General features: G+C 39.8%; 5 protein-coding genes across 5 annotated transcripts; 3 read left to right on the forward strand and 2 right to left on the reverse strand.

The window, feature by feature from the left end:
- Positions 1-5,819: 5,819 nt before the first annotated feature.
- On the forward strand, positions 5,820-8,706 carry LOC121786589 (protein CLMP1-like). Its single transcript, XM_042185223.1, has one exon. It carries the CDS (start codon positions 6,056-6,058, stop codon positions 8,306-8,308), a length of 2,253 nt encoding a protein of 750 aa, XP_042041157.1. The 5' UTR covers positions 5,820-6,055; the 3' UTR covers positions 8,309-8,706.
- A 725-nt stretch (positions 8,707-9,431) lies between these two features.
- LOC121786590 (light-induced protein, chloroplastic-like) lies at positions 9,432-11,426 on the forward strand. Its single transcript, XM_042185225.1, has 3 exons — positions 9,432-10,053; positions 10,195-10,393; positions 10,789-11,426. The coding sequence occupies exons 1-3, from the start codon at positions 9,620-9,622 to the stop codon at positions 11,098-11,100; spliced, it is 945 nt and encodes a 314-aa protein (XP_042041159.1). The 5' UTR covers positions 9,432-9,619; the 3' UTR covers positions 11,101-11,426.
- A 5,313-nt stretch (positions 11,427-16,739) lies between these two features.
- Positions 16,740-17,642, reverse strand: LOC121786381. Its single transcript, XM_042185001.1, has one exon. The coding sequence runs from the start codon at positions 17,612-17,614 to the stop codon at positions 16,895-16,897; it is 720 nt and encodes a 239-aa protein (XP_042040935.1). The 5' UTR covers positions 17,615-17,642; the 3' UTR covers positions 16,740-16,894.
- A 1,950-nt stretch (positions 17,643-19,592) lies between these two features.
- Positions 19,593-21,318, forward strand: LOC121787902. Its single transcript, XM_042186747.1, has 5 exons — positions 19,593-19,657; positions 19,738-20,113; positions 20,774-20,877; positions 20,977-21,061; positions 21,248-21,318. Exons 2-5 carry the CDS (start codon positions 19,741-19,743, stop codon positions 21,316-21,318), a joined length of 633 nt encoding a protein of 210 aa, XP_042042681.1. The 5' UTR covers positions 19,593-19,657; positions 19,738-19,740.
- Positions 21,319-22,105: 787 nt separating this feature from the next.
- Positions 22,106-25,937, reverse strand: LOC121786467 (homeobox protein knotted-1-like LET6). Its single transcript, XM_042185111.1, has 4 exons — positions 24,921-25,937; positions 24,552-24,798; positions 22,646-22,890; positions 22,106-22,553 (listed from the first exon to the last, which is right to left on the reverse strand). The coding sequence occupies exons 1-4, from the start codon at positions 25,218-25,220 to the stop codon at positions 22,350-22,352; spliced, it is 996 nt and encodes a 331-aa protein (XP_042041045.1). The 5' UTR covers positions 25,221-25,937; the 3' UTR covers positions 22,106-22,349.
- Positions 25,938-25,983: the final 46 nt, after the last annotated feature.

A 25,983-nucleotide genomic window follows, 5' to 3' on the forward strand; every position in this document is an offset into this window, starting at 1 on the left:
AATTTTAAGACCTTCCATCGCCTCACAAATAAATCCTTGGGTACTCATAAATGGTACTCCTACTACATTATCTATATTCTATACTTTCCACCGTATTCACATAAATCCTTTGCATTTTTATTCATTTCCTTCTTACTAAAGATATCATTGGTAGTGTAACGTGAAGTTAAAAATATTCAAAAATATAAGATTATATAAATAACTGCTTTAATTTGACAATAAAAAATTCCCTTTAAACTTCATTATCTAAGAGCATTAGCAATGGGGCGCCCTTAGACGCGCCCTATGCACCGTCACGTCATCATTTTTATCTTTCTACCCTCCCACCTGCAATGGGCCGCCATAAGGCGCGCCCTATGCATTTTCTTTTATTTGAATATTTAAATAACTATAAAAATTGAGAAAAAACTTCATTTTATTTATAAAAATTAATACATTACAATACGAATTAAAAAAATACGCAAACTCAGTGACGGCGGTTACGGGCCCACACTTCTTCAATCTGTCGTTCATGAGCTGAGCATGGTCTTGTTGGTTGCGCATTGAGGCCTGTCTAGATATAACCTTATTGAAGCCCGGTAGTAATCCTCTAGCGGTGGGCGCGGTCGCCGTGCCGGATGAGCTAGATGCACCTTCATCATCGTTCCAGTCGGTGATGCTCCCACCTTCATGCTCGACTATCATGTTGCGCATGAATAATGCACGCATACATGACATCGGCGATGACTTTCTTGAACCAGAGACGGGTCGGCCCTTTCGTATGAACAAGTGAATGAGAAACGAGGTTTAAATAGACAAGATTCGGAAAAAAAATCAAAAACGCGTGCCATCGTCCGCGAGCCCACAATGGTGCCCGATGGCCTATCGTCCGCGCTTCTTCCGCGCCCGAAGCTTAGGGCGTGGACGTAGGGCGTGCCATCGTCCGGGCACCCACAATGGAGCCATCGGGCGCGCCCGAGGATGATGGCACGCATCGGGCATGCCATCGGGCGCCCCATTGTGGGTGCTCTAAGATTTGAAAGATATTTTCTTCAAAAAATAGATTTGAAAGATAAAAGTATCTTTAGAAATTCTACAGTAAAGCCCTGATATTTTTTTTAATCTGCTTGTTGTTCTATTCAAAAGATGCGTAATCTAATATCATTACAAGAATTAAAGATGAATATGTAAATAAAATTTTTCACCGATTGATGATGAGTGTGTATAGACGAAAACTACAAAATTAAAGGCGTTACCATTTTGTAGGACCCGCACTGAGCCAACCATTTAAATAAAAATCAAGATGCTGATGTGGCGTCGTTTTCGAATTTCAAATCCCAATACACACATGGCGACCGCCCTTCTCTAGCGTGGGGCCCGCCTCGTAGCCTTTCGGTAGTCGCACACACTTGACGTGGGCCCCAGATACGTGCCGCTACATGGTGCCACGCTGGATCACAGTCAGCACCGCCCAAGCCATCACCTGACTCTGTTTGTAAACTGAATGGGCTGACAAAACTTTTTGTTTGGTAAATCTATAGATTATAACACACTAGCTTATTCAAAGCAAAATAAAATGCTGTACTGAATTTTTATTCAAAGCAAAATCAAATGGTACTGATTTTTATATGGTGTTGTGTAGTTAGTACCTAGGAATATAATAGGTGGAGAAAAGAAAATGATGTTGCTTTAAAAATGTGTCAAAATATTTTAAAAATAAATCTATACTACTTTCATTGAGTGAAACAAATATAGAATATAATGATGTAAGTACATAAATAAAAAAATTAATATAACTTTTTTGTAATAAATTTTTTGTAATAGAATATATATGTATGTTTGTCATTTCTAATTTTTAATTGACATTTGAAAATATTAATATTGGGAGAGATACAAATAAAAACATGCATGACTTTTGTAAAAACTTCAAACTATTTTCTGACGATGAATATTTGTGATCATTGCATCTTCCTTGTTGCATAAATGCAATCATAGATTTGAATCCTGGATGAAGCGATTTTTTTAACAAATCTCATTTATTATCTTCAAAGATTGACCAAAATAAGTCACCGAAACACCAAAACTTCCAATATTATCAGGCTCGTTCTCTCATCTCCTAATTTTTAATTTTCTTTTTACACAAATTCATAAACTATTCACCATTACCTGTTAAGATCAAGTCATCAAATTTTTAAGTAAAATTAAACAAATCAATATATCAACCATCAAATCTACAAAATTCAATCAAATAAAACAGCAACATAACTACAAAATAAAAAGCCCGGCACAATATACAATACATCAATGGATCTTCGATATCATAAGCCACAAAAACAAAAACAAAAACAATAACAAAATGTTTGAATCAGTAATTCTCATATGTATATTTGTTAGTATACACTGTTAGAAATGGAGAATTGAATGCAGAGAAAAACTAGGGAAGAAGACGGGGAAAACTACCTTAACAAAAGAAAAGAAACCGTCGATCAAAATGAGAGAGAAAATTGGGGATTTCCTTTAATGACTACACTCTGAATTTGTGATAAGTTTGCCTACACATTACAATCAAATGCCTTAGCTAGGAAAAGTGCTAAACACTAACTAAAGTTGCATGACAACTTCAACTAACTAATAAAATCCTAGTTACTTATATTTTGATTTTTCAGTTTTAACATACATTTTCATATCCAATCATATGCAGTTTTTTGTTTAACAACAAGTATGTGGTTTTTCAAATCGTATAACATATTGAGTTACGATTATACACTTATACACATGCAATGCAATTGTGTTTCTTTTAAGAGCACTTTAAACTGTTTTTGGCGCTAATTAAGCACATTTTTGCACTCAACTCGGCATGTATTTATAGACGTATAATAACTTGATATGTTGATTGACCTGAAAGTTGAGCATTATTTAGCTATGCACTTCCAAAGATCAAATTTAATAATGTATTGGCCATCCGTGACAATAAGAGAACTCAGCCCAAAAGACTAGCAGCCTGTTAGGTGAGGGAGTCCATTTAGTCTATATATCCCACACCAATTTTTTTTACACCCAACGTGGGACATTGAGTTCGTAACAAATATACACATTTCAAATGCCTACTTCATGATCATTAATTGGAGGCAACTGAGAATCATAATAGTACTTGCATATGCATAGCTAGAAATTCGTGAAATTAGAATATTTAAGCTCAATTAATATAGGCAAAAAATTCACAACGTTACGAAGATGTAAGTAACTATTGTTATATAGGCCATCTTCAACGGACAACACACCTCGACTTGTTAGTATTAACATGCACAAGAAACATAGCCATCCAAACAAACTTGAATTGTTAGAGTAGTAATTAACCAAACCATACAAGCCGAATGCCATATGATATATAGCTAAACCAACCTAGCTAGGCTGAAGCCGAGCAACTGCATTTGCACTGCGACAGGCACTTCTTGCAATCGGCGAGGCGCGGGTAGCCGCCGCCGCCGCCGCAGTCGCATTTCTTGACGCAGTTGGAGCGTGACGCGCCGCCCCAGAGGCAGCGCCCCATGCACTGTATTATCGGCACGCATCTGGGGCAGCCCGACTTCATCTGCCGCACGATGCAGTTTCTGCAGCCGCCGTTGCCCGAGGGGCTGCAGCCCCTGCACGGCGGTACCGCCAACAACAGTATCAGCATCGCCAAGCAAAGTATAAACGCCCCTCTCATTGGAAAATATTGTTTTTAGGAAGAGATTGGTTTTAGCAAATTATAGAGACGGTGCAGCCTTTGTAGTTAAAGACGGTCTTATCTTATCTTATGCCATCATCTGATTTAATTCTGTGTATGATGATTTTTTGTTGGCTGATTAGTTTCTTTCATTGTAGTTAACTGGATTTGACCTCTTGGTTATTTAGAGTATCAGCAGTGGCGCGGAATTCTCGGTGAAATTCCTAAAAACACTTTCTGTCACATTATACGGACTTCTTATTGCATTGTCATGTCATAAGGACTTCTCACTGCATAATGGCGGACATCCCTAAGAACTTCCCACAATAAAAAAATTTAATGTAATAAACGGGAATTCCGCGCGGACGTCCGTGTGAGTCAATGCAATGGCGGACGTCCGCACGCCCGTTGCGGCGGAATTCCGCGTAATGCCACGGAACTGCGGTGTCCTCTGCGGAATTCCGTATCCGTGCATACCATGCACAATGGCGGACGTACGTCGCGAAATTCTGGCACGCCGGTCGGAATTCCTTCGGGACGGGCACCATTGCTGATGCTATTGTTGATAAATTTAGTGTGTATGCGACATGAAAATTGAATGCGTGGAGATGGCCAGAGGGTTTGCCTTGGATTGCTAAATATTAATGGCTCCTCGAAATTGATTATCAACAGTGCCGCGTAGCTTCAGAAGAAAAACAGAAAAAAGAAATGGTGAATTTATTATTCTAACATAACGTATGATTCTTGCTATAAAAAAATAAAATATTTTTTCTTTTTTTGATTGCTTCGTTAAAAATGAAACTTTTTCTAAAATATAAATAACACTCTTTCAACCTTTTCATCTTTCTAATTTACTTTTTCTTTATTAACTTATAAAACAACGCTATATAAAGTCTTGTATCGATATCTAAATATTTCATATTTATTGGATTAAAGGGAGTACTTTATTAGATAAGTACAATAAAAAAAGGTTTTATCAACATTATCTACTCACTACCTTGGCTGTTATTGTCCTAAATTTTATGAGAGCATTCGCTTATTGTTGGCAATTGAAAATAAATTAATATATTACAACTATCCCAAATTCGTGTTCATATATACTTGAAACTATTATATAATTCTAATGAGTCACTTCTTCTATCACCAATTAATTTTAGGATGGAACCATGAATTTCTATCACTTATAATATCATTCCACAAGTTAACATGCAACACCCATAATGTCATTGCACCTAGTTCCATTCTTCAAATTAATTTGCATTATGTACTATTTATGTAAGTGTTTCAAACATACAAAATTATTAAAATTAGCCGGTATCTTTAAAAAAAGCCTACTATAACTTGAAGGGGCGTCAATACCTTGCGTCAAACTTAAAATATAATTCTAATTACAAAATGAATGGAGTACCATATTACTAATGAAATGGGTTCAGCCCATATATCTCATCTTTAGCCCAAGCGAGCATCACAAAACATTACATTTTCGTCCATCCCGAGCATTAAATCATTTACATTCACAATGCAATAAATATAGACACAATCATAGACTTCCCACAAACCTTTTTTCTCCGAGAAAAGGGTGTGATTTCATTGCTACTTCCACCAAGGTAAATCAAATCCGGATACATTTCCCATGCAAGATAACCATAACACATCTATTGAACGACTTCTAAACCTCGAAAAATAAAATATTGTTCATAGAGCTAATTTGAATCATGAATCATATTACCTCTATCTCTATCTCTGAAAGTTTGTCCCAATTTACTATTTCGATCCGTCCCTGAAAGTTTGTCCCATTTTACTTTTTACCATTTTTTGCAGTGGACCTCATATTCCACTAACTCATTCATACTCACATTTTATTATAAAACTAATACATAAAAGTAAGACTCACATTCCGCTAACTTTTTCAAATCACTTTTCATTACAATTCTTAAAACCCGAGCGGGGTCAAAGTGGGACAATATTTGGGGACGGAGGTAGTATTAAACATTACAGTACTCCATAATTTATCAATGGTGTCGAGGAAAAAGAAATCAATCCTACGGTGGAAATGATCCCGCAAAAAATAGGACCCACGTGTATATTCAACTATAGGGTTTCAGATATTCTGCTTCAAATTTCCAAAACACCCCATTTTTATCATCTCCTGCAACGTTCTTCCCATCCCTGCTGTATTCATCATCTCGAAATCAATCAAGATGAACTACAACTTTCTTCGAAACAGTGCGGCCTCGATTCCTGTAAGTTTGATTTCCAAAATTTTGCTCATTTTTGTTCTATGGTAATTAAGATCGATATCTATCAGTGTGCAACTACAATAGCGAAAGCTTCAGCAATTTAGGGTTATCTTTTCATTCCTTTTCTATGGGGAAGTCTGGGGGTAGAAAGAAGAAGGCTGCCGCCGCCGTAAGCCAGGCGCAAAGCCAAGTTAGCGGCGGCGAAAATCACTCGCCGCCTGTTGTTAATGGCGGTGTTAATTTCAATTCTGCGGTTTTCTTAAAGAGAGCTCATGAGCTCAAGGAAGAAGGTAACCGTAGGTTTCAGGCTAGAGACTTTGTAGGTGCTCTTCTGCAGTATGAAAATGCCATTAAGCTCACCCCCAAAACTCACCCCGATCGAGCCGTGTTCCATAGCAATAGGGCCGCCTGTTTGATGCAAATGAAGCCAATTGATTACGAGACTGTGATATCCGAGTGCACGCTGGCACTTCAGGTGCAGCCCAATTTCGTGCGAGCTCTTCTTAGGAGGGCTCGTGCATTTGAGGCGATAGGGAGGTACGAAACGGCTATGCAGGATGTGCAGTCATTGCTGGCTGCTGATCCTAATCATAGAGATGCGTTTGAGATTGCTGGAAGGCTGAGGATGGCGCTTGGGCCACGACAGGAGGCTCAGCAGGACCTTCAGAGCCGGCCGTCTCCAGCAGCATTAGGGGCGTCTGCAATTCGTGGGGCCCCCGTTGGTGGCCTTGGGCCGTGTTTACCGGCTAGACCTGTCCCAAAGAAACCGGTGCCTCCAGCAAATGCGCCATCTAATATGTCGGAGAAGTTGTTTCCTGTCCCTCCGATTGAGAATGGGGCCGAGGCCAAGAACCATTTGCCTAAGATTGTGTTGAAGCCTTCAAATGGCACTGCAAGAGCCAACCCGAATGCTAGCAAGGATAACAACCATAACGAAAAGTTGCCCTCTCGATCTGTGTTCTCTTCAGTTCATCAGAAATCTGAAGAGCCTGTGATACAATACAGGCCGTTGAAGCTTGTTTATGACCATGACATAAGGCTTGCACAAATGCCTGTTAATTGCAGTCTGAAAGTTTTGAGGGAAATTGTAGGTATGCGTTTTCCAATGTCGAAAGCTGTGCTGATTAAGTACAAGGACAGTGATGGGGACTTGGTGACTGTAACATGTTCGGCTGAGCTTAGGCTGGCGGAGTCATCAGTCGACAATATGATTCCAAAAGACCCTGATACTGAAAAGGGAAACGCCCCTGCGATGTTGAAGTTGCATATAGTTGAAGTGAGTCCGGAGCAGGAGCCGCCTTTACCGGAAGAGGACGAGATTGTGGAGGCTGAAGGAGATGAGAATGTGTCCCAAATTTCAGCTCTGGAATCCCTTGGAGATGCTGCGGACTCTGAGATTGGTAGCATTGACAAAGTTGCTCAAAAGGAGAAGATGGGAGGAACAGAGGATCCGGAGTGTAAGGAAGTGGAGATGGATGATTGGCTATTTGAGTTTGCACAACTGTTCCGGACCCATGTCGGGATTGACCCTGATGCTCATATTGATCTTCATGAGCTCGGGATGGAGTTGTGCTCCGAAGCCCTTGAGGAGACAGTGACTAGTGACGAGGCTCAAAGTCTTTTCAACAAGGCTGCCCTCAAGTTCCAGGAGGTGGTTGCTCTGGCTTTCTTCAACTGGGGAAATGTTCATATGTGTGCTGCGAGGAAAAGAATGCCTGTAGATGAATCAGCTGATAAAGAAATTATGAATGCACAGCTTCGAAATGCTTATGATTGGGTGAAAGACAAGTATACCCTTGCTAAAGAGAAGTACGATGAGGCTCTAATGGTCAAACCAGACTTCTATGAAGGATTGTTAGCTCTAGGCCAGCAACAATTTGAAATGGCTAAACTGCATTGGTCTTTTGTATTAGCAAAGAAAGAGGATCTATCGAAATGGGATCCGACCGAGACCATTGGGCTCTTTGACAGCGCAGAAGAAAAGATGAAGACAGCAACTCCAATTTGGGAGAAGCTGGAGGAGCAGAGAGCTAAGGAGTTGAAAGATCCTAGTGCAGACAAGGATGAACTATCGAAAAGGAAGAAGAAACAGGGTGCTGGTGCACTAGATGATTCGGGTCATGTAGGGGACGTTTCACCTGAGGAAGCAGCAGAGCAAGCTGCTGCTATGAGATCACAAATTCACTTATTTTGGGGCAATATGCTTTTCGAAAGATCTCAAATTGAATGTAAACTCAGCATGCCTGGATGGAACAAGAATCTGGACGTTGCTGTGGAGCGTTTTAAACTTGCTGGAGCTTCTGAAGCCGACATCTCAACAGTTCTGAAAAATCACTGCTCGAACGAAGAATCTTCTGTTGGGAAATCAGAAAAAGACTGAGTTGTGCCTACTGGTGTGGTTTATAAAGATGACCGAAAATCACAACAGCTGTTTGGTTCATGTGGGACTGATGCAGTGCTCGATAACCCTCTTATGATGGTATGATATACTCGATCATGGTTCTAGAATGGAGTCGGAATTTTATATTTAGCTCTTCATCAGGATCGCCTACCCATGGGATTTAAGCTCTCCCATACTTTAATGTTTCCTATCATGTCCTTAGCTTCTAGACTTGAAAGCCAGCCTAATTTTGCAATGGTCATAAAGAAAGTTTTGTTTTTGCTTGTACATCTAATTTGTCGAATCATGTTTGCTTCTCACCATCTTCGAGAAATCTGATTTTGAGCTCTTCGAGACCTTTGATTGAGTTCTTGGAGTTAAGATTTGTGATTTGTCTACATCTGAGTTTCTTTTTTCTGAAATGATTCTGCTTTATCTATCTTTGTTGCTTCATTCAAACTGTGTTCTAACAGATTATGTATGAATTGGAATTATGGCTTCTGCCAAAGTATCTGTTTTCATCTTATGCTAATCTAATTCCAAATTATTAGCCTGTTCTTGTGTTTATAATAAAATCAATTATGTGCTTATATTAAACCTAAAATGCTTATTTAATTGCTGGAATATTGATGATTTTCTTTTTGGATTTGGTTTCGATTAGCTAAATATTAATACTAGTATACTAGTGTATCTTTTAAGTTTTAGCTAAAAAATCAACATTGAGTCAGTGTCTAGTTTATAATTTGAGTATTGACAAGCTCAATTGACATTTAGAGTATTTCTCAATTATTTTGACTCAATAGCTAAAAAAACATAACGAGCAACAAGTTCTTTTAAAATTTTCAGAACACTACTACATATTTCAAAAATGCATAAAAAAACAAAGAAATAAAACAAATGGACGATGGGGTATGGCCCTAGATTTGCCACGCATAAAAAAACCATGTGTTTGCCAAAACAAAACAGAAAAGAATACAATAGAATGTTGTAGAAGCCATATCTTTGGTAAAACTTACTCCTACTACTATACGTGAATGTATAGAAATATAAAATTACAAATAATAAAAATTAAAAGAAAAAATGAAGAATGTATAAGCCGCAAATTATTTGCAAAAGAGCAAAAATGTTGAAATCCAATAAGCCTAATCTCTGTCAACCTCAGAGTCACAAACGCATGAACAAGCAACCCATCAAACACAACAAAGTAATCACGCAATTCGCCACTTTCTTCTACTCCTAATAAAACTGATCACTCTGTTGTTTTCAACCTACTCTTCTCCTCTCTAATTGGAAAATAATAACCCCAAAATCATGATTTCTTCTGTCGCTTCAACGTCCACAAAAATGGCGTCAACCGCTTCTGTCAATCAATTCCCCCGTATATTCCAGCAGAGCTCGAAATTAATCCCCAACGGCGCCTCTTCTCCGTTCAATCGGATCAATTTCCCGTCGCTCTCAGCGAAGCCGGCGGCGAATTTCTCCGTGAGAGCAGTGGTGAGCGACGACGAGTGGGGGCCCGATCCAGAGGAGCCGGCGGTGGCGGTTTTGGAGAAGAAAAAAGCGCCGGAAATCGACGAGCTGAAGAAGCAATTGATTGCCAGTTTCTACGGAACGCAGAGGGGGCTGAGCGCCTCCGCCGAAACACGGGGAGAGATCGTGGAGCTCATATCGCAGCTCGAGGCTAAGAACCCTACCCCTGCCCCCACAGAGGCTCTCACGCTGCTCAACGGGAAATGGATACTCGTGTATGTTCTGCTTCCGCCATAACTTAATTTGGGATTTGTGTCAAAAATAATCTGTCTCCATTCGAATCTAAACAATTGCAATATGGAATTACATCTTGTTAGTGAATTGATCTTGAGATGATATGTAATTGATCTCTGTAGCTATACATCGTTTTCGGGTTTGTTTCCCCTGCTGTCGAGGGGTGCTGCTCTGTCTCCGGTGAAAGTCGAAGAGATATCGCAGACCATCGACTCTGTTTCATTCACCGTGCAGAACTCCGTCGTGTTTGCCGGACCATTGGCCACAACTTCCATCACCACCAACGCTAAATTTGAACTCCGGAGCCCCAAACGCGTGCAGGTTTGCCCTTCTATCTCTTTAGCAGCGTTTGTCCCATTTAAAATGGAGCATTTTCTCTCTTTGTACATTATTGATAATGTTTTTTATTTTAGGGGATACGTCATTTTAAATAGCGCGTCTCCATAAATGAAAACGAGTCACTTTAAGTTGGACGGAGGTAGTATAACATAGTGCTTCACTTCTCTTTGTTATGAGTAATTAGGGTGTATATAAGTATTAAGGTGTCCGTTCGGTTATCATGACTCGTTATTATTATAGTATGATTATCTATATAAAATTAAGTATCAATACATTTTACAATTAAACCTGATATTGATTTTTTATATAGTACTAGTGTAATATAGAATATCTGAGTTAAATATATCAAGCTTTATCAATTACTATGAGTCTTACAGATTAAGTTCGAAGAGGGGGTGATCGGCACACCACAGCTGACGGACTCTATCGAACTGCCGGAAAATGTGGAGTTTCTGGGGCAGAAGATCGACCTCTCGCCATTCAAAGGCCTGCTCACCTCCGTGCAGGACACGGCCTCATCTTTGGCCAAGACTATCTCCAGCCAACCGCCATTGAAGTTCTCCATCCCCGATCGCAACTCTGAGTCGTGGCTGCTGACGACATACCTCGACGATGACCTCCGGATTTCGAGAGGAGATGGAGGCAGCATATTTGTGCTCATCAAGGAAGGCAGCCCCCTTTTGAATTGACTCTTTAGATGCCACTCACTCTTTTCTCTGGGGCTTGTGAAATAAATAAGTGTGAGCGATCAAGAATAACTTAGATCAGATACTATCTATGTAGTTGGAGTTATCAATGTTCAAAACAATATTATGACAATACAACGGATTGGTGATTGGTTTTAGGGCATCCGCAACACGGTGTTTGGGTCAGTCCCGAGGGACGGAACACGTCATTGGAGGGGTTTGTGGGATAGGCATCATGTAATGTCCGTTTTTTTTAATTAAAGGGTGTTTGCTTTTTGTGAATATCTTGTTTAAGATATGGTGTGGTATGTTTTATTTGTTTTACATTATTTATGGGTGTGAATATTTAGTTTATGGTTTTTGAAAAGCAAATTAATATCCTAATTAATAAATTAAATATCTCTCTCTCTCTCTCCCTCTCTCTCTCGGTTCTCTCCCTCACCCCACGATCTTCTCAACCCCCCCCCCCACTCCCACAAAACCGATATCTTTCCCTTCCCAATCACAATCAATCATCGGTTCTCTCTTCTCCCTCACAATCTCAACACCGGTAAGCTTCCTCCCTTCTCCCTCTCGGTTTTTACCTTCTTCCATTCACTCCCTCTCATCATCTTCTTGGATTCCTCAAGGTGATACCCTCCTTCGTCGTGAATCGGAGTCGTAAGAGGAAGTAAAGCTTTTACACTACGTTGAACTATCCGGGAAAGGTAATACAAGGCCTCAACTCTCGTTTAATTCGAAAAACATGCATGTAGGACGTTTTGGGAAGGTTTAGATGCTGAATAGGTTTTGTGATTATGTGTTGTTGTCGAGCATGTTTTGTTAGTAACTGACAGTGGGTTCCGACCCCGTTTTGACTGAGCAAACGATCTCCTTTTGGTACGAAATTTTAACCGTATAAACTTGGATGTGTCTTCGGTGTGGTGTGTAAATTTCAGCTTCATTGGATGTCGTATGATTTTACTATGATTTTTGCAAGTAAACTGCGCAGTTCTGCGTGTGGTGTGTTCTGGGTGATGTTTGTGTGTGCTTTGGGTGTGTTTCTGAGTGTTGTGTTTTGTGAAGCATGTGGGTGTGTTTGGCCAAGAGATGGCTCGGGAAAATCAGTGTTTGGTTCGAGGGTTTCGTGTGTGTTGGCCGAGAGTTGTAGGGTTCGGCCTAGGGCAGTGTTGTGGAGAGTTTTGAAGGGATGACCCAGGCGTTTGGGTGTGTTTTGGGACGTAGGAGGTGTGGTGTGAATGTCGTATAGGGTTTGAGAATCGGAGGTTGGAGGAAAGTGAGTGTACACTGGACTGTGCCGAGACAGGTGCCGAGCTGTGCCGAGACAGGTGCCGAGCTGTGCCGAGACAGGTGCCGAGCTGTGCCGAGACAGGTGCCGAGCTGTGCCGAGACAGGTGCCGAGCTGTGCCGAGACAGGCGGCCGAGACGGTCGGCCGAGGTGCCGAGCCAGGCGGCCGAGACGGTCGGCCGAGGTGCCGAGCCAGGCGGCCGAGACACCGAGCCAGGCCGAGACGCCGATCCTTTTTCCGAGCTTTTTCCGAACCTTTTCCGAGCCAAGTGAGCCGTTGCACAGTCCAGGAGTTTGAGTGTTGTGTGTGTGTCGTGTGCGCGTTTTGAGTACGTCGTATGCGTGTCGGGTGCGTGCGGGGTGTGTTTTCGGGCGTGTCTTTGTGTGTTTGGCTTATGAGATGTTGTTAAGTGTGTGTTCGTGTAACGTGCTAGATGTTGAAGTCGTCCACGTAGGAATCATGCATTGTCGTTTAAACATCGTCTACCCTGACTCTAATCATGATTTATTTATCTTTCAAAAGGGTGATCTTTTTCGAGGAAAGTGTGGTTGAAGGGAACTGTTTTAAAAGCTAAGCAATCGAGGTGGGCTTTTCTACCCTACTTTTATGTGGGTTATCTTTAAATACGGACTTTGTTCCGGAAATGTTTATGGAGGTGAACTGTTTGTCTTGCCAATTGTTTTGTTTTGAAACCTATCTGAAGTGGTTTACCACATATGTTTAATCGAATTCGGGTCTGTTGGGCTGCGAACCCTCAGGCTAGTGTACACGAGACCGGGAGCCATCTGAGAGCAAGTTGGCCGGTCTAGTTGACCTGGGGTGTGGCCACGCCCCTTGTCATGGTTGGATCAGATAGTGTATGATAGTGGGAATAAGGGTGGCAATATCTGAAAATGACTGCGCAGTCGAATTTATGAAATATATTTTGTGTACTTGGGTTACTTTCTTACACTTAAAACCCCAAGGTTACACTGATGTGGCATGACAAACTATGATTTTGGCGTGTGTCCACTGAGTGCAATAAGTACTCAGCCCTGCATGTTGTTTTCTTAATGTGCAGGTTGAGCGGCGATGGGGATGACGGATGTTGAGCAGTGAAAGCCAAATGAGTGTTTTACTTGGTCTTTTGGATGGTGTCGTGTCGTCATACCCGGCATCATCTGTCTTTTGGTCTTTTCCGCTGCTTTGTAATCCGATACATTGTTTTTATTTAACTCTGTTTACATTAACTTTAGAAATGTCTTCTTAGTACAATGTTTGAAGTGAACTTCTTTTTAATAAATGCTTTTGGGTCAAATATTCCTGTTCTCCCCTTTCTTCCCCGCTTCTTTATTCCTCCCCTAGTCGCGGTCCACCGTACTTCCTATCCTTAGGAAATGCGGGCGTGACACATCACGATTTGAAGTGAAGGGTAGCCTGATGTCCCGCCATGTGCCCTGTTAGTGGGCTTTGTTTTGAACTTTCTTTTATAAAAAAAAATCAAAATATTTGATTTCTCTATTTACTATGGAACGCAGGGTGTATTTGAAAAACTAATCACTAACTAAATTACAAGGTAGGCAAGATACATTGAGCTAATAATTTGATATCTTCAAGTTAACTCTCCTACTAAGAAAATATTACTAAGAATAAACGAATCAACCTTAACTCATCCAATTTCCTAAACAAGAACCAACAACATAGTACTAGTTTGCAATATACAGAAACAAACGAGTGCAGACATCATAAAACACCTCAAGTATAATCCCATGAAACTCGTCTCCATTCATCCCAAGATAGTAATTCAAGAGCCTCCTCAAATCCTTGGGCCGACGAATCCCTCCGCCCACAATCATCTGCTCCATCGACTCCCTAAAGTCCTCCCGAGGATCCCACGTTGACATCTCCTCAGCCACCATCACCCCAAACTTAGTAGCCGCCGCCCTCTGCCGCCGCCTAACTCTCTCTGCCTCATTCCTCCCTTCCATGATCATCTGATCCAGCCTCTCCTGCACCATCGCGTGCGCGATGCTTGAGATGCTCTCATACCTGCCCGAGCCACTCGAGCTCTCAGCCTCCTCGGACGAGGAAACACTGATCCTACAGCTGCAGCACAATCCTCTGCTCCGCCGCTGCTGCTTGATCGAGTTCTTGGATCTTTGCTGCATTCTTGAGTTTAAACTATTGTGTCATGTCTTTGAAAAGTGATTTTATGTGTGTGTGAATTGGTTTTTGGGGTGATCATGATTGTGTCCTGAGGTTAAAGTGTGTGTTGTGTGTGAAAAAAGGTGGAGGCGTGACTTGGTTGGGGAGGAATTGAACAGATAAGGAGGGAACCATTTGGTTTGTTTATTATGGTAATGATGGTTATGATTTTACCTTAGATCTGAACTGACTTTAGTTAATTTAGTGTGACATGTATTAGGTGGCATGTTTTCAAATGTTAAGAACATATGTTGAATCATGATTAATTTAGTTACATGATTAAGAGGGTGTGTTTGTCTAAGTTTACATTTTTAAAGTTGTAGTTATTTAATTGCAATGTGAATTAGAAAATTGGTATTGAATCAACTTGTCAATATTTGTAAAATTGCTACATGAAGTAAATTAGAAACGTGCCCACGCGATGTTTGGAAAGGATCCACATTAAGGACCACTGAACGAGTTATACTATCACACTTTGTTAAAGTTAAAAGAGACAATTCAAACATGTAGTGATGTAGTTTAGGACAATTTACTTTTTCAGGACAAAGAAATTATTATTACTAATTTACCCTAATATTGTTAGCTTATAGTTAGTGTTGGAAACTCTACACTTACAACTTATAAGCGATTACATTTCGAAACTAAACATACGCAATACAGAAGATGAGAAATACAAGAAACGAAAATTTAAAATACATAAAATAAAATAAACTAAATATTAGGAGCCTAGTCCAGAAGTTCTCTTTGTAAGATAGAGTTATTAGTTGACAGTGCTCTAAATTGGTATTGGATGGCCTCCAAAATATGAAAGGGTTTCTTCTTTTATCGATGGTAGCACAACATACTAAGAAGCTTCGACGAACGCAAATAAGGCAAGGGTGAACTGTGAAGCTCTATCAATGTGTGAAGCTAAGATTTTTGCCACCAACAACCTTTTGATGTTACGATCGATATTTGATAATTAATCGGTACACTATTAGTGGAAAGCTGGAGGGTAACCGTTAAAGGGGACACATGCACCATGACCTCCGTGCAGCCCTAAATGGACCACATGTGCCTTGCACCCAAGTGGCATGGGAGACTCCCGAGCGCAGGGAGCCGCTACGAGAACCAACGATATGAGTCGTCCTCAGTTTGGCCCCCAACGAATTTCGATCCAAAAGTGGTCTATGCCAAAAGCCCAATAGAGTCCAACAGCTAGCCCAAAGACCGATTGCAAATAACCGAGGTACAAGGTTCATGACCTACGGGCTCTGGCCTCGTGGTGCAAACACTCGACCTTTACAACCCCTTACTTGAACCGGTTTTGCGTATATTAATTAATGTTAATCAATCAACGTGGGATAACTTTGAATCTTCTTTAATGTGGATCCACATTTTCCCAAAAATTCACCATCAAGTGATTAACTTGTGATTAATTATTTATCACTTTTTTCAGATTGGAGCAAATTATTATAGTTCGATTATCAACTCATAACTATATCGATCTTGTCTTTTTATTCAACAAAATTTAATGGTTAGTCACAATAAAAAAATTATTAAAGCCACTCTTCTAATTATTTGATTTCATGATTTTCCAACAATTAGAACTAATATATTTACTATGGTGATATTAAAAAATGGCACTTGAGATAAAAAAAATTAAAAAAGTAGGTTACTTTATTGTATGTAAACGTGCTTATTTGTCCTTTAATCTATAAATTAATACATGTAGAGCTGATAACTTTAGTGTACGCCAAAGTACTTATTTGTCCTTTAATTTACTAATTAATCACAAGGTAGAGCTTACAACATGTGTAATGAGGGCGAAGAGGTCAATTTGCAAGATTGAACTCGTGAATTCATACCCAAAAGAGGAGTCATTCATGAGTTGTCAAGCTTCAGTTTTTCGAATTATCATGTGCTTGAATCCAGCATGTTGAGTCGTTAACTACAAGTTCGAAGTAAAAATAAAGCTGAAATAAAATACTATAATTACTTCTATTTAAGCAAATGAGATTATTGATATTTGAATCACAGTGCCTTCTAGTCAATCTCATAATAGTTGAAATCAAAATATAAAGTCACAATTTTATAGTTTCTCTAAAAATTGCAGTTGAAATCAAAATATAAAGTCACAATTTTATAGTTTCTCTAAAAATTGCTGAAAAAATATAATAACATAAGCACAAGAATATAATCCCAAGACAAAATTATGAACTCATCTCATGTATTGAAATATACACCAAATAATCACATTTGTCACAATGTACATGGTATTTAATTCAAAACATTAGATACTAACATATACTCCAACATACACACTACACTACTCAAAAACTAAATTAATGAACTTTCTTGGTAAAAAAGCTCCTAATACTAAACAAGTGACTCCGCCGTATCACTTCACCCGAAACGCTTCCTCCGCAGCCGCCACCACTGCCCGCGGCAGCCCGGCCTTCACCATAACCACAGCTCAAACGATTCCGGTAGCCAATACACGTAGGCACATTCAAATTCAACACTCTCGCCTTCGAGCCCCCAACTTTCGTCAAACCATAATTCCCATCTCTTTTCGCCACCTTTTCCCGCCCACCGCGGAGCTGCCACACGGGGCTGCTCCTTCGCAAGTGCACCCCCGCTCTATTAGGGCTATGCGCCCATCTCCTCGACTTCGACTCCCCCGCCGAGTTGCTCCTCGAGCACGGCGCGCTGCTCGCTTTCCGAGCCGCCGCGTACGGCCGGGAGCCGGCGGACCTGCTCCTCGAGAACGGCCATATGTTGATGTTGAGCTCGGCCGCACTCACCACATTATTCACTGCCCCACCACTCTTCTTGAATAGATGTCTCCACCGCTTCGACTCCGGTTGAGTTGCTGCGGTGGGTTTCGGCGGAGGCTGTGGCTCGGCGGGGAGATGGAGGGGGAGGAGGAAGCCGCCGGAGAAGAGCTCGTCGGCGGAGGGAAGATTGGGCTGAGGTAAAGAAGGGTTTCGGAGCATCCAAAACTCGAATTCCGGTGAATTGGTTGTTGAGTGATTTTGAGGGGAGGAACGTGGTTGTTCCATTCTCTCTCTCTGTCTATCCAGTTTTACGTTATCTTATTTTTATGAGGTCTTTGTTTCACTAACAACATCTCCAATAAGAATATCGCAGTCATAGCTCAGCCACAAACTCCTCCTGCCACATCATCAGCACTAAAACTCCTTCTGTCACATCAGGACAAGCATCCATATCCCAGCCACAATAAACAAAATTATTAAAAACAAATAATTAATAATTACATAAAATACGGAATTAAATTTACGACACATATATGAGAAAATTCAATAATTTCATTTAAATTAAAAAAAGTTCATTAAAAAAATTTACATAATTAAAAAAAAACCCATCTTCCACACACGAATTACGGAATTACAAAATTAAAAATTACAATCACGCAAATACGGAATTAAATTTACAACACAGATACGGGAAAATGCAATAATTTTATTCAAATTAAAAAAAGTAAATTATAAAAAAATTACATAATTAAAAAAATCGGCTAGCCGATTCCGGGCGCTATAGCCGATCCGCCGATCGGCTAGCCGTTTTGCCGCTCGCCGCCTACAATTGTTCGGCTATCGACCGGCCAGCCCCGGGAATCGGCTAGCCGGTCCGCTAGCCGATCATTGGAGATGCTCTAATAGGAAAAAAATGTGGGTTTTCGAGTTTGGATATAGAAAGAGACCCTACATGGAGTGAACAAGGAGTGGGAATAAGCATTCAGCAATAAAGGCAATGAAAGCGACGCATATATGAAAAGCATTCCTAGGATATCGGGAAAAAAAACACCAAATCCGTGAACATTACATATTGGCAATTCATTAATGAAATAATTTTACAAGTGAATTTAATTAGAATATATAAATATATAATTAAAAATTATGTACCCGCTATTTTAATTCCTGAAGAGGGAATGAAAAAAATCAATACTAAAGAAACGAAGTCAGTTACTTAAGTTGGTTGCTCACAACATTTAGCTGTTTCCTCCACCACCAACACTTGTTCACTTCTTCTGATTTTCTCTCTTCCGTTTCCAAAACCTAGTAAGATTTTTATTTTGAGTTTATGGAAAATGCATGCCACTGTAGTTTGGAAATCATAAACGTCGTTGAAGATGTGCTTGAAAATGTTCATTTATCCGTTTAGTTTTTATTTTGTTCATTCTAAGGAGGATTTTCGTTGCCTGAGATGCGATCTGATGGCGCACTTCGAAATCTGTGAAAAAAAACAAAATGTATGCATGTTTTGGGGATATTTTGAAGTGTTACTGTGAATGACTGATTTTGGATAATGCGTACGGTGTTTAATGAAATTTTTTGTGAGTAATCAATGCAAAATGTAGATATTTTGTTAGAGTTTACTCAGAATTTTTTGTTAGACTCAGTGGAAATTGTTATTTACCCTGAAGCGCATAAAACCTTTGCCAATTTGCTCTGTTTGCTGTTAGTAGGGTGTAAATGGAAACTTTGATGTGTTTATGTTAAGAACCTCCTGTTCTCACTTCAGAATAATCGTCCGATGGACGTACGCAACACCACAATCCGGCGCCCTCAACACAAGGGTCGGCGGACAAATGAAGAACTAGCGCGGAGATCTTCTTCGTCGGCATTGATAAAAGTTTATAGTATTACGCATGGCACGTTGGGCAATAATTCTTCATTAATCGAGAAGCATAATTAATGAAAGCCCTATTTATATATCTAAGGACTCTAGGATTGGTTCGACTTAACCTAGACATCGGGAAAAGAACCAACAAATAAAAACCCGACGGGGCTTATAAACCGCCCGACTCCATAATGTTTGCAAATATAAAATAAACAAAATATTCCAAAATAAAGCTGAAAATAAAATATGACTAACTATAGATATTACGCGCCTCACTTGGCGACGTAATTCTTGAAGAACTCCGGAGGCTTGATATTCTCCCTCGGCCTCAACTTCCGGGTGGCCGGCTCTTGCTCGTGCGCCGCGGTCTCTGGCGGTGTGCTTTCCAGTGCCGCTTCGTCCTCTCCGCTGCCAGGCGTGTGCACAGCAGGCTCTCCGTCGTTGTTGGGGGTGTTCACCGGGTTTGGAACGTTTGTAACAGTTTATAAGCTTATACTGTTTCGTTGTGGTTATATTCAACTGTTTTTATCCGTTGCTTTAGGTAATGGCGTACAGGCGTAGCATCATAGCTAGATCGAAGTTGTTCTACCAACAGCACCAGCGACTTTCGCCTTCACTTTCGCACATTAGTGGAAGAGACCGTGAAGAGTTGGCAGCAAAAAGGAATCCTGAGATGCTCAGCAATTTTGTGATATCCAGAAACAATGCAGGCAATTCTCGGCTTATGCGTTGTGAGGTTCCCGCGGGCTTTCGGCTGATTTTCCACAGAAACATGTTGAAGGTTCCTTTGGACATTGTGGTGGCTGAAAAGGCTGTTGAGGCAGCTCCAGTGGCGAATGAAGTGGCCACTGCAGCTTCAATTTCTGACTTTGACATAATTCAATTTGTGCACTGTTACACTGGTTTGGAATGGCGAGGTGAGGGTGTTTCTCTGAAGCCAAAATCTAATGCTTTACTTGAACTTAACACTTTGTGGTTGGCAATGTCATCTCATTGGGAATTTTTATTAGGTGGGCATCAATTGCAGCTGCGGCTCTTTTTATGCGTCTCACGCATATTCCTTTTGAAGTAAGTAGGATGCGATATTACCAAAATTCCAAGGAGTAAGTTCCAAACCAATTTCTATGCATATTTTGGGGATTTTCCATTAATTTGTATAATGACTGTGTAGATAGATTATTGCGCCAAGAAATTGATGTTTTGGATGTAGTGTCTGATGCAACTTCTATCTCATAACTATACACACAGTTGTGTTGTACTGTTTCGGAAGTTGCGGCCGTTGCCATAAACAGAGAAATGGTAAGGAGAAAGAATAGAAAATTGATCATAGGAAACAATTTTATATTGAAAATGCTGTAACAAGGAGTATAATGGGATATGAGTGAGGCACTATACCTTTCTTCCTTTTTCCCACTTGAAGACCTGTGTGTGTCCTTAGCTTTGATTTTTGGAGATGCATTAGAGGATGTAATTGAATATTCTCTTGCAGTTCAGTTAATTTACAGTCCTATAAATAATCTACTACAACGTCTATTAATCACTTCCAATTCAGATTGTGGAATAGGTGGTGAGATAACCCTCGTTTAAAACTGGTGGAATACTATGGCTTACGGATTTATCAGGTCCTAATTACGTGGAACTTCCAATCCTTGTGGCATTGGCATTTTGGGCTAACAAGAATGTAAGCTAACTTCTCCATCATATTCTAACTGAGGCTGTTGTTTTGAATTTGTTTTTTTTTTGAGATCTCACCCCCTAACTATCACTGATCCCTCTTCAGTTATATCCATTTCAATTTATCAAAGGCGCCAGAGCAGGCGAGGAAAGTTCCATCCATTTCGGATTTGCATTAGTATACGCTGTCGGTATTTTTGAACAATCTCCATGAAATGAATTATTATTTCGTGCGTATTTTGCAGGCTTTGCTCTTTTACATGTTGACCTATAACCTCTTTGCAATAGCATCTTCAATTGCTGTGTTCTCTTTTCTGTTCTTCTTTATTTGAATCTGTTACATGTATTTTGATCTGTTTGTAATGTTGTTTTCTCAGTGTTGAGAAAGCCTCGAGTTCAGAACTTGTTGGGGATATCATTGACCAAGCCACATAAAGCTGGAAAATAGCGATCCTGAAAGTAGATTTACTTTTTATCTCTATCTTATTTTTATCCTTTTTTTATTTAAAATTTATATCGTTTTAAAAGTTTTTATTTTTAGGAAACAGAGATAGTATTATATAGTATTCATTTAATTACAACCGAGTTGCATATTATCCTTATACTGTGAGAAAATATATTTTTATATCACTTGATTTAGATCATTTCTAGTAGAGATAGTTTACCAATTAAGTTGAATTGTAGACTTTACGTAAGAACAATGAGTCTACGTAAAATTTACATAAGATTCGGGCTTCAACCACAAGAATTTCGAGCTTGAAAGTTTTAAGTTTAAGTCATATTGTTACTTCCTATTGAACTAATCCATTCTATTTCTGAAAACTTTTTTTTGCTATATACTAGTACTACACTACTAATAACCTAGACTAACTATTCATTAACACTTTTTTAATTCTTTTTCTTTCGTTTATCGATTTTGTATTAAAACTCATGTCTTTAACAAAACCTCTATAATTAGAGGCCGGATGAAATATTTTGTAACTAAATGCAAAATACTAATTGCGTAATAAAATACTATAATTAGCACTAATAGCCCTAGCCCCGTAACATCTAATGCTCCAACACTAAGTTTTATACTGCCCCTTCCTAGAAAAAAATATTGCCCATGTTCATAAAAAAATGGTTGAAATGGTTAAAGTATTATTAATAAAAGATACACGCCGATTAATTTGGTGAAGAGACCAAAATGGAGTAACTATTTATCGTGATAATAATAATAATAATAATAATAATAATAATAATAATAATAATAATAATAATAACTACTCAAACAAAATACATTTAGTAAAACCAAAGTCCAGGTCCTCTCTAAGCATTACTACCGAAAATATATATAGCAGTGGCATACGAACTGAAAGCAACAAGCTATAGACTTTCAGCAGTTAAAAGTTAGCTACAACAATATAGACACACATACTAAATAGCAGTTCTTGGATTCATTGGTGACAAATAATCAGATCAACGTCTCGAGCCACCTCTTTAGAGGAGCGCAGGCGATATATCCATCGGGAAAGGATTGCCTAAAACATTGTCCATGTAATAGTGAGGGTGTGCCGCATCCATCACCACAAACTGCATGTCCTCAGACGGCTTCCAGTGCCGTTTCCTTTGGTTGATGAACCAGTTGTTTATCTGCTTCTGATCCAGACCGGTCGATTCAGCCAAAGCCAGCTTCTGAGATTCCTGAGGTCGAATAAATGCACTTTACAATCTTGTTGTATTAATCATTTTCATGAAACATGTTAAATAGGTGAGTGATGAGATGATTTGCATACCGATGGATATGGCCACTTGTAATGCCTGCTCCACCAGTCGAGCAGTTGTTGGCGGGCTTCTTTAGGCAGCTTTCCTTTCTTTCGTTTCTTCATGAATTCCTGCTTGAGGCTGCCAAGATATCCGCTGTATTTCCGTAGAAGCTGGCCTTTCAGCTCTCTGTCTTCTGCTTGAGGGTCTATGAAACTGTTATTAATGTCGACCTCTTCTTCAGACGAGCCGTTAGTCTCCATTGCTTCGGTACAAGCTGATAAAATGGAAGAATCATTAACCAAGTAAAAAAAATATAAGTCTTCATTATGTAGAACATTAGAAATGTTTTAGATTGGAGAAGAAAGTGAATCGTCGTCGACGAAGAATTGCAATAACAAGACATTCTTTCATGTAGGAGAAGAGTGACTTCTACACATGGCTTCTGCTAAGCAGCAATAAGATATTGTGAAATAGCAATAAAAAGTTACCCTTTTTATAGTTCAATATGTTATCCGAAATTCAATATGCTGATCTCAAAAAGGACGTGCAAGAGAGATTTTGAGTCAAGAATTTACAGTAACAATTAATATCATGTAAAACAGAAAGGGCCTTCAATCACAAAAACTACAGTTTGAATTAAGTTAAATGGATAGCTGGTAGTAATAAACTAGTGCCATGTGCATTGAAAATTTGAAATATCCTTAAAATCCATATAGTACAATCTCTAGTTTTATAAATGGAGTAGATAAATCTGTCTGACACATGTGCAACAAATTTATAATATCATATCTGTCAGTGATACTGTAGAATAAAAGAGTTCATAGACTGATAGATATCTTAATGGTAACATAGAGTATTTCTTAGAATCAAACACTAATCTGCAGACTATATATGCACATCTTTCTGACTTACCATAAAGCATAATTAAGAGCGATATTTATGGACCATATGTAAGAGTAGCCGAGTTCAACCTGAACACACAGCTTACACACATATATAAGTGTAACCACATTTAACCTATAGAGTTACGGTGAAATTTATGAAATTAGAAGTTTAAGCAAAGGAATAAGTGACTCCTTATGAGCAACTTCGATCTTTCAGTAAAGCCGGCGGTCATGTATGGTGGTCATGTATATACAAGGTTACCTACATAGATCCCATATGGACCCTAATTCACAACAAGGATGGCATTATGTGCATAGTAGTAGCATTTTAATAGTCTTCAAGAAATGCTTGATTTAATCAATACTCATTTTTATCATAAATTGTTGGGAAAGCTGGTATAGTTAAATTCCTACACATTTTATTGTTTCAACCTCCACACTTCATGACACTAATGCTGGTGCTAATCTATAGAAATTTCATAAAATAAAGAACATAGAAAAGGGCTAAACCTAATATAGACAAATGCAAAGGTGGTACACCAAAACAAATCACACAATAATTGCAAATCCATACTAACACCCCAACATATTATATTCATGACTTGAAATAAGACATTATTTAATAATCTGCATCGACAGTGGAATATCTGACAAAATATATTTCCAGACTAATGAGTCCGAAATATAAGGGTTAGCAGAGGGCTCTCTTCATGAAACTGAATTTCAGAGTAAAATCAAAATATTATACTACCATATGCCTATATTAGGATATATAGTATACCTAGAATGATTAGATCAAAATAGGGTATGATTGATGATATCACGAGGCCATTGTCCAAACAAAAGAAACATCAAAAATAGTGAAATCCAAAATTAAACAACGGAAGAAATTGCATCTGAAAAACACTAACCAAAAAATCCTAAATTTTTCTCGGAAACATGCGCATGCAGTCATCGATTAGATACAAGAATTCAATTACTAATCCAAGAGATCTGTGAAAATATGTAGAGAGAGAGAGAGAGAGGAAGAGAGAGGTTTCAATTAATTTACCAGCGGAGGCGGAAGGGGAGAGCGCGAGGGCTTTGAATTGGCACTCAATTCTGGAGAGAAAAAGCATGGCTTCCTTGAAAGGTTTGGAGAGCTCTTGCTCATATTTGGTCAGCATCTCGCAGTAGGCCTCCATGAACTGGTCCAGCGCCGGATCCTCCCCGACGGAGCTCGTGCAGTGGCGGCTCATCGCCGCCGCCGACGCGCACGCCTCCTCCAGCTTCGCCACCACCTCCGCCGGCGCTCCTATCTGTTCCAATTTCCAATTATCAATTAGAATTTCAACACTGCTGTCTCCATCAGCTCTCCCTCTCTCTCTCTCTAGAAATCAAGGGTTTCAATTAGGCTTATTAAGAGAGAGAGTGATTATACCTTTTGGCAATTGGCATAAGCAGACAGGAGGCGGTGGTAGTGAGGATGAGCCATGATTTTGGCCTTATCGTTGCTGCTCTCCATGAAATAATACCCCGTGCTGGTGATGTCATTCTTGCCGTGGTGATGATCCTCCACCATCATGGGGTGATTGGCGGAAGGGAGAGGGAGAAAAGGGGGGTTTCCGGCGCCGGGATCAGGCATGATTATAGGGCAGTATCCGTTGATATTGCTATCTCCAAAGGCCATGAAGCAAGAATTGCTACTTGAGCCACCACCACCACCACCACCACTTTCCATGTCTCTCTCTTTGTGTGATTGTGTAGTGACCTTTGGTTTTGGTTATAAACCCTTGAAGATTTGATTATGTGGTTTCTCTCTCTTTCTCTTGGTTGTACACACGCATAAGCAATCTGGCTTTATTTGAATGGGAAGCTATGCAAAGAGGCTCCCGAGTTTTATGCTTACTTGTTCAGCCTTTTTACAGAAAATCCTAAATAGTGGTTTGTTGTAGTTAGTGTTAGTCTGTAGTCAGTTTTTTTATCTTTTGCCTTCGGAAATGGGGTTTCTCTCTAGCCATGAAAGGGGAGAGAGAAAAGGGAGAGAGGTAGGGAGGGTTGGATTGTGGAGCAAAGCGTTACCTTCCCAATGAAAACTCTCGCTCTCTTTTCTTTCACTGCCACTGAAACACTGCCAAGACTGGCAAACTAGGGAGAGAGAGAGAGATATTATGTTATGTGTGAAAGAAAAAGGAAAAGGGCGAAATGAACGATCAAATCGAGAGTAGTTTAGTGAAGCAGATGTGGTTTTTGGGGCACGGAATCACAATTCCTGTGCTAATTTTTGTTTACTGACCAAACCCCTGCCATACATCTATTTGTCCACTCTTTCATTATTGGTTTTTCGTTTCTCTAAATGACTAAATCCATTTCTTTATTATTGTAAGAGCAAGGCCATCCACAGCCCAGCCGGACCGAGTCTCGCAGCGTTGGGCGGGGTTGGGCTGCGACTGGGGACTCCCCCTTTGAGGAAGAAGAAATAGTTTTTTTTTTGTTTCTTTAAT

The sequence above is a fragment of the Salvia splendens genome, chromosome 22 (genome assembly GCF_004379255.2).
Source record: "Salvia splendens isolate huo1 chromosome 22, SspV2, whole genome shotgun sequence".
In the NCBI taxonomy this organism is placed as follows: domain Eukaryota; kingdom Viridiplantae; phylum Streptophyta; class Magnoliopsida; order Lamiales; family Lamiaceae; genus Salvia; species Salvia splendens.

What these genes read in the sequence shown, in the direction of transcription:
- LOC121786381 (XM_042185001.1), bottom strand. Translation starts at nt 17,614, where the DNA reads ATGGAACAACCACGTTCCTCCCCTCAAAATCACTCAACAACCAATTCA.
- LOC121786589 (XM_042185223.1), top strand. Translation starts at nt 6,056, where the DNA reads ATGGGGAAGTCTGGGGGTAGAAAGAAGAAGGCTGCCGCCGCCGTAAGC.
- LOC121787902 (XM_042186747.1), top strand. Translation starts at nt 19,741, where the DNA reads ATGGCGTACAGGCGTAGCATCATAGCTAGATCGAAGTTGTTCTACCAA. An exon ending in CATTTTGGGCTAACAAGAAT is followed by an intron (nt 20,878 to 20,976) that starts GTAAGCTAACTT and finishes ATCCCTCTTCAG; the next exon opens with TTATATCCATTTCAATTTAT. An exon ending in TGCATTAGTATACGCTGTCG is followed by an intron (nt 21,062 to 21,247) that starts GTATTTTTGAAC and finishes TTGTTTTCTCAG; the next exon opens with TGTTGAGAAAGCCTCGAGTT.
- LOC121786467 (XM_042185111.1), bottom strand. Translation starts at nt 25,220, where the DNA reads ATGGAAAGTGGTGGTGGTGGTGGTGGTGGCTCAAGTAGCAATTCTTGC. An exon ending in CTTATGCCAATTGCCAAAAG is followed by an intron (nt 24,799 to 24,920) that starts GTATAATCACTC and finishes AAATTGGAACAG; the next exon opens with ATAGGAGCGCCGGCGGAGGT. An exon ending in CTCCCCTTCCGCCTCCGCTG is followed by an intron (nt 22,891 to 24,551) that starts GTAAATTAATTG and finishes CCATTTTATCAG; the next exon opens with CTTGTACCGAAGCAATGGAG.
- LOC121786590 (XM_042185225.1), top strand. Translation starts at nt 9,620, where the DNA reads ATGATTTCTTCTGTCGCTTCAACGTCCACAAAAATGGCGTCAACCGCT. An exon ending in AACGGGAAATGGATACTCGT is followed by an intron (nt 10,054 to 10,194) that starts GTATGTTCTGCT and finishes TGATCTCTGTAG; the next exon opens with CTATACATCGTTTTCGGGTT. An exon ending in GGAGCCCCAAACGCGTGCAG is followed by an intron (nt 10,394 to 10,788) that starts GTTTGCCCTTCT and finishes TGAGTCTTACAG; the next exon opens with ATTAAGTTCGAAGAGGGGGT.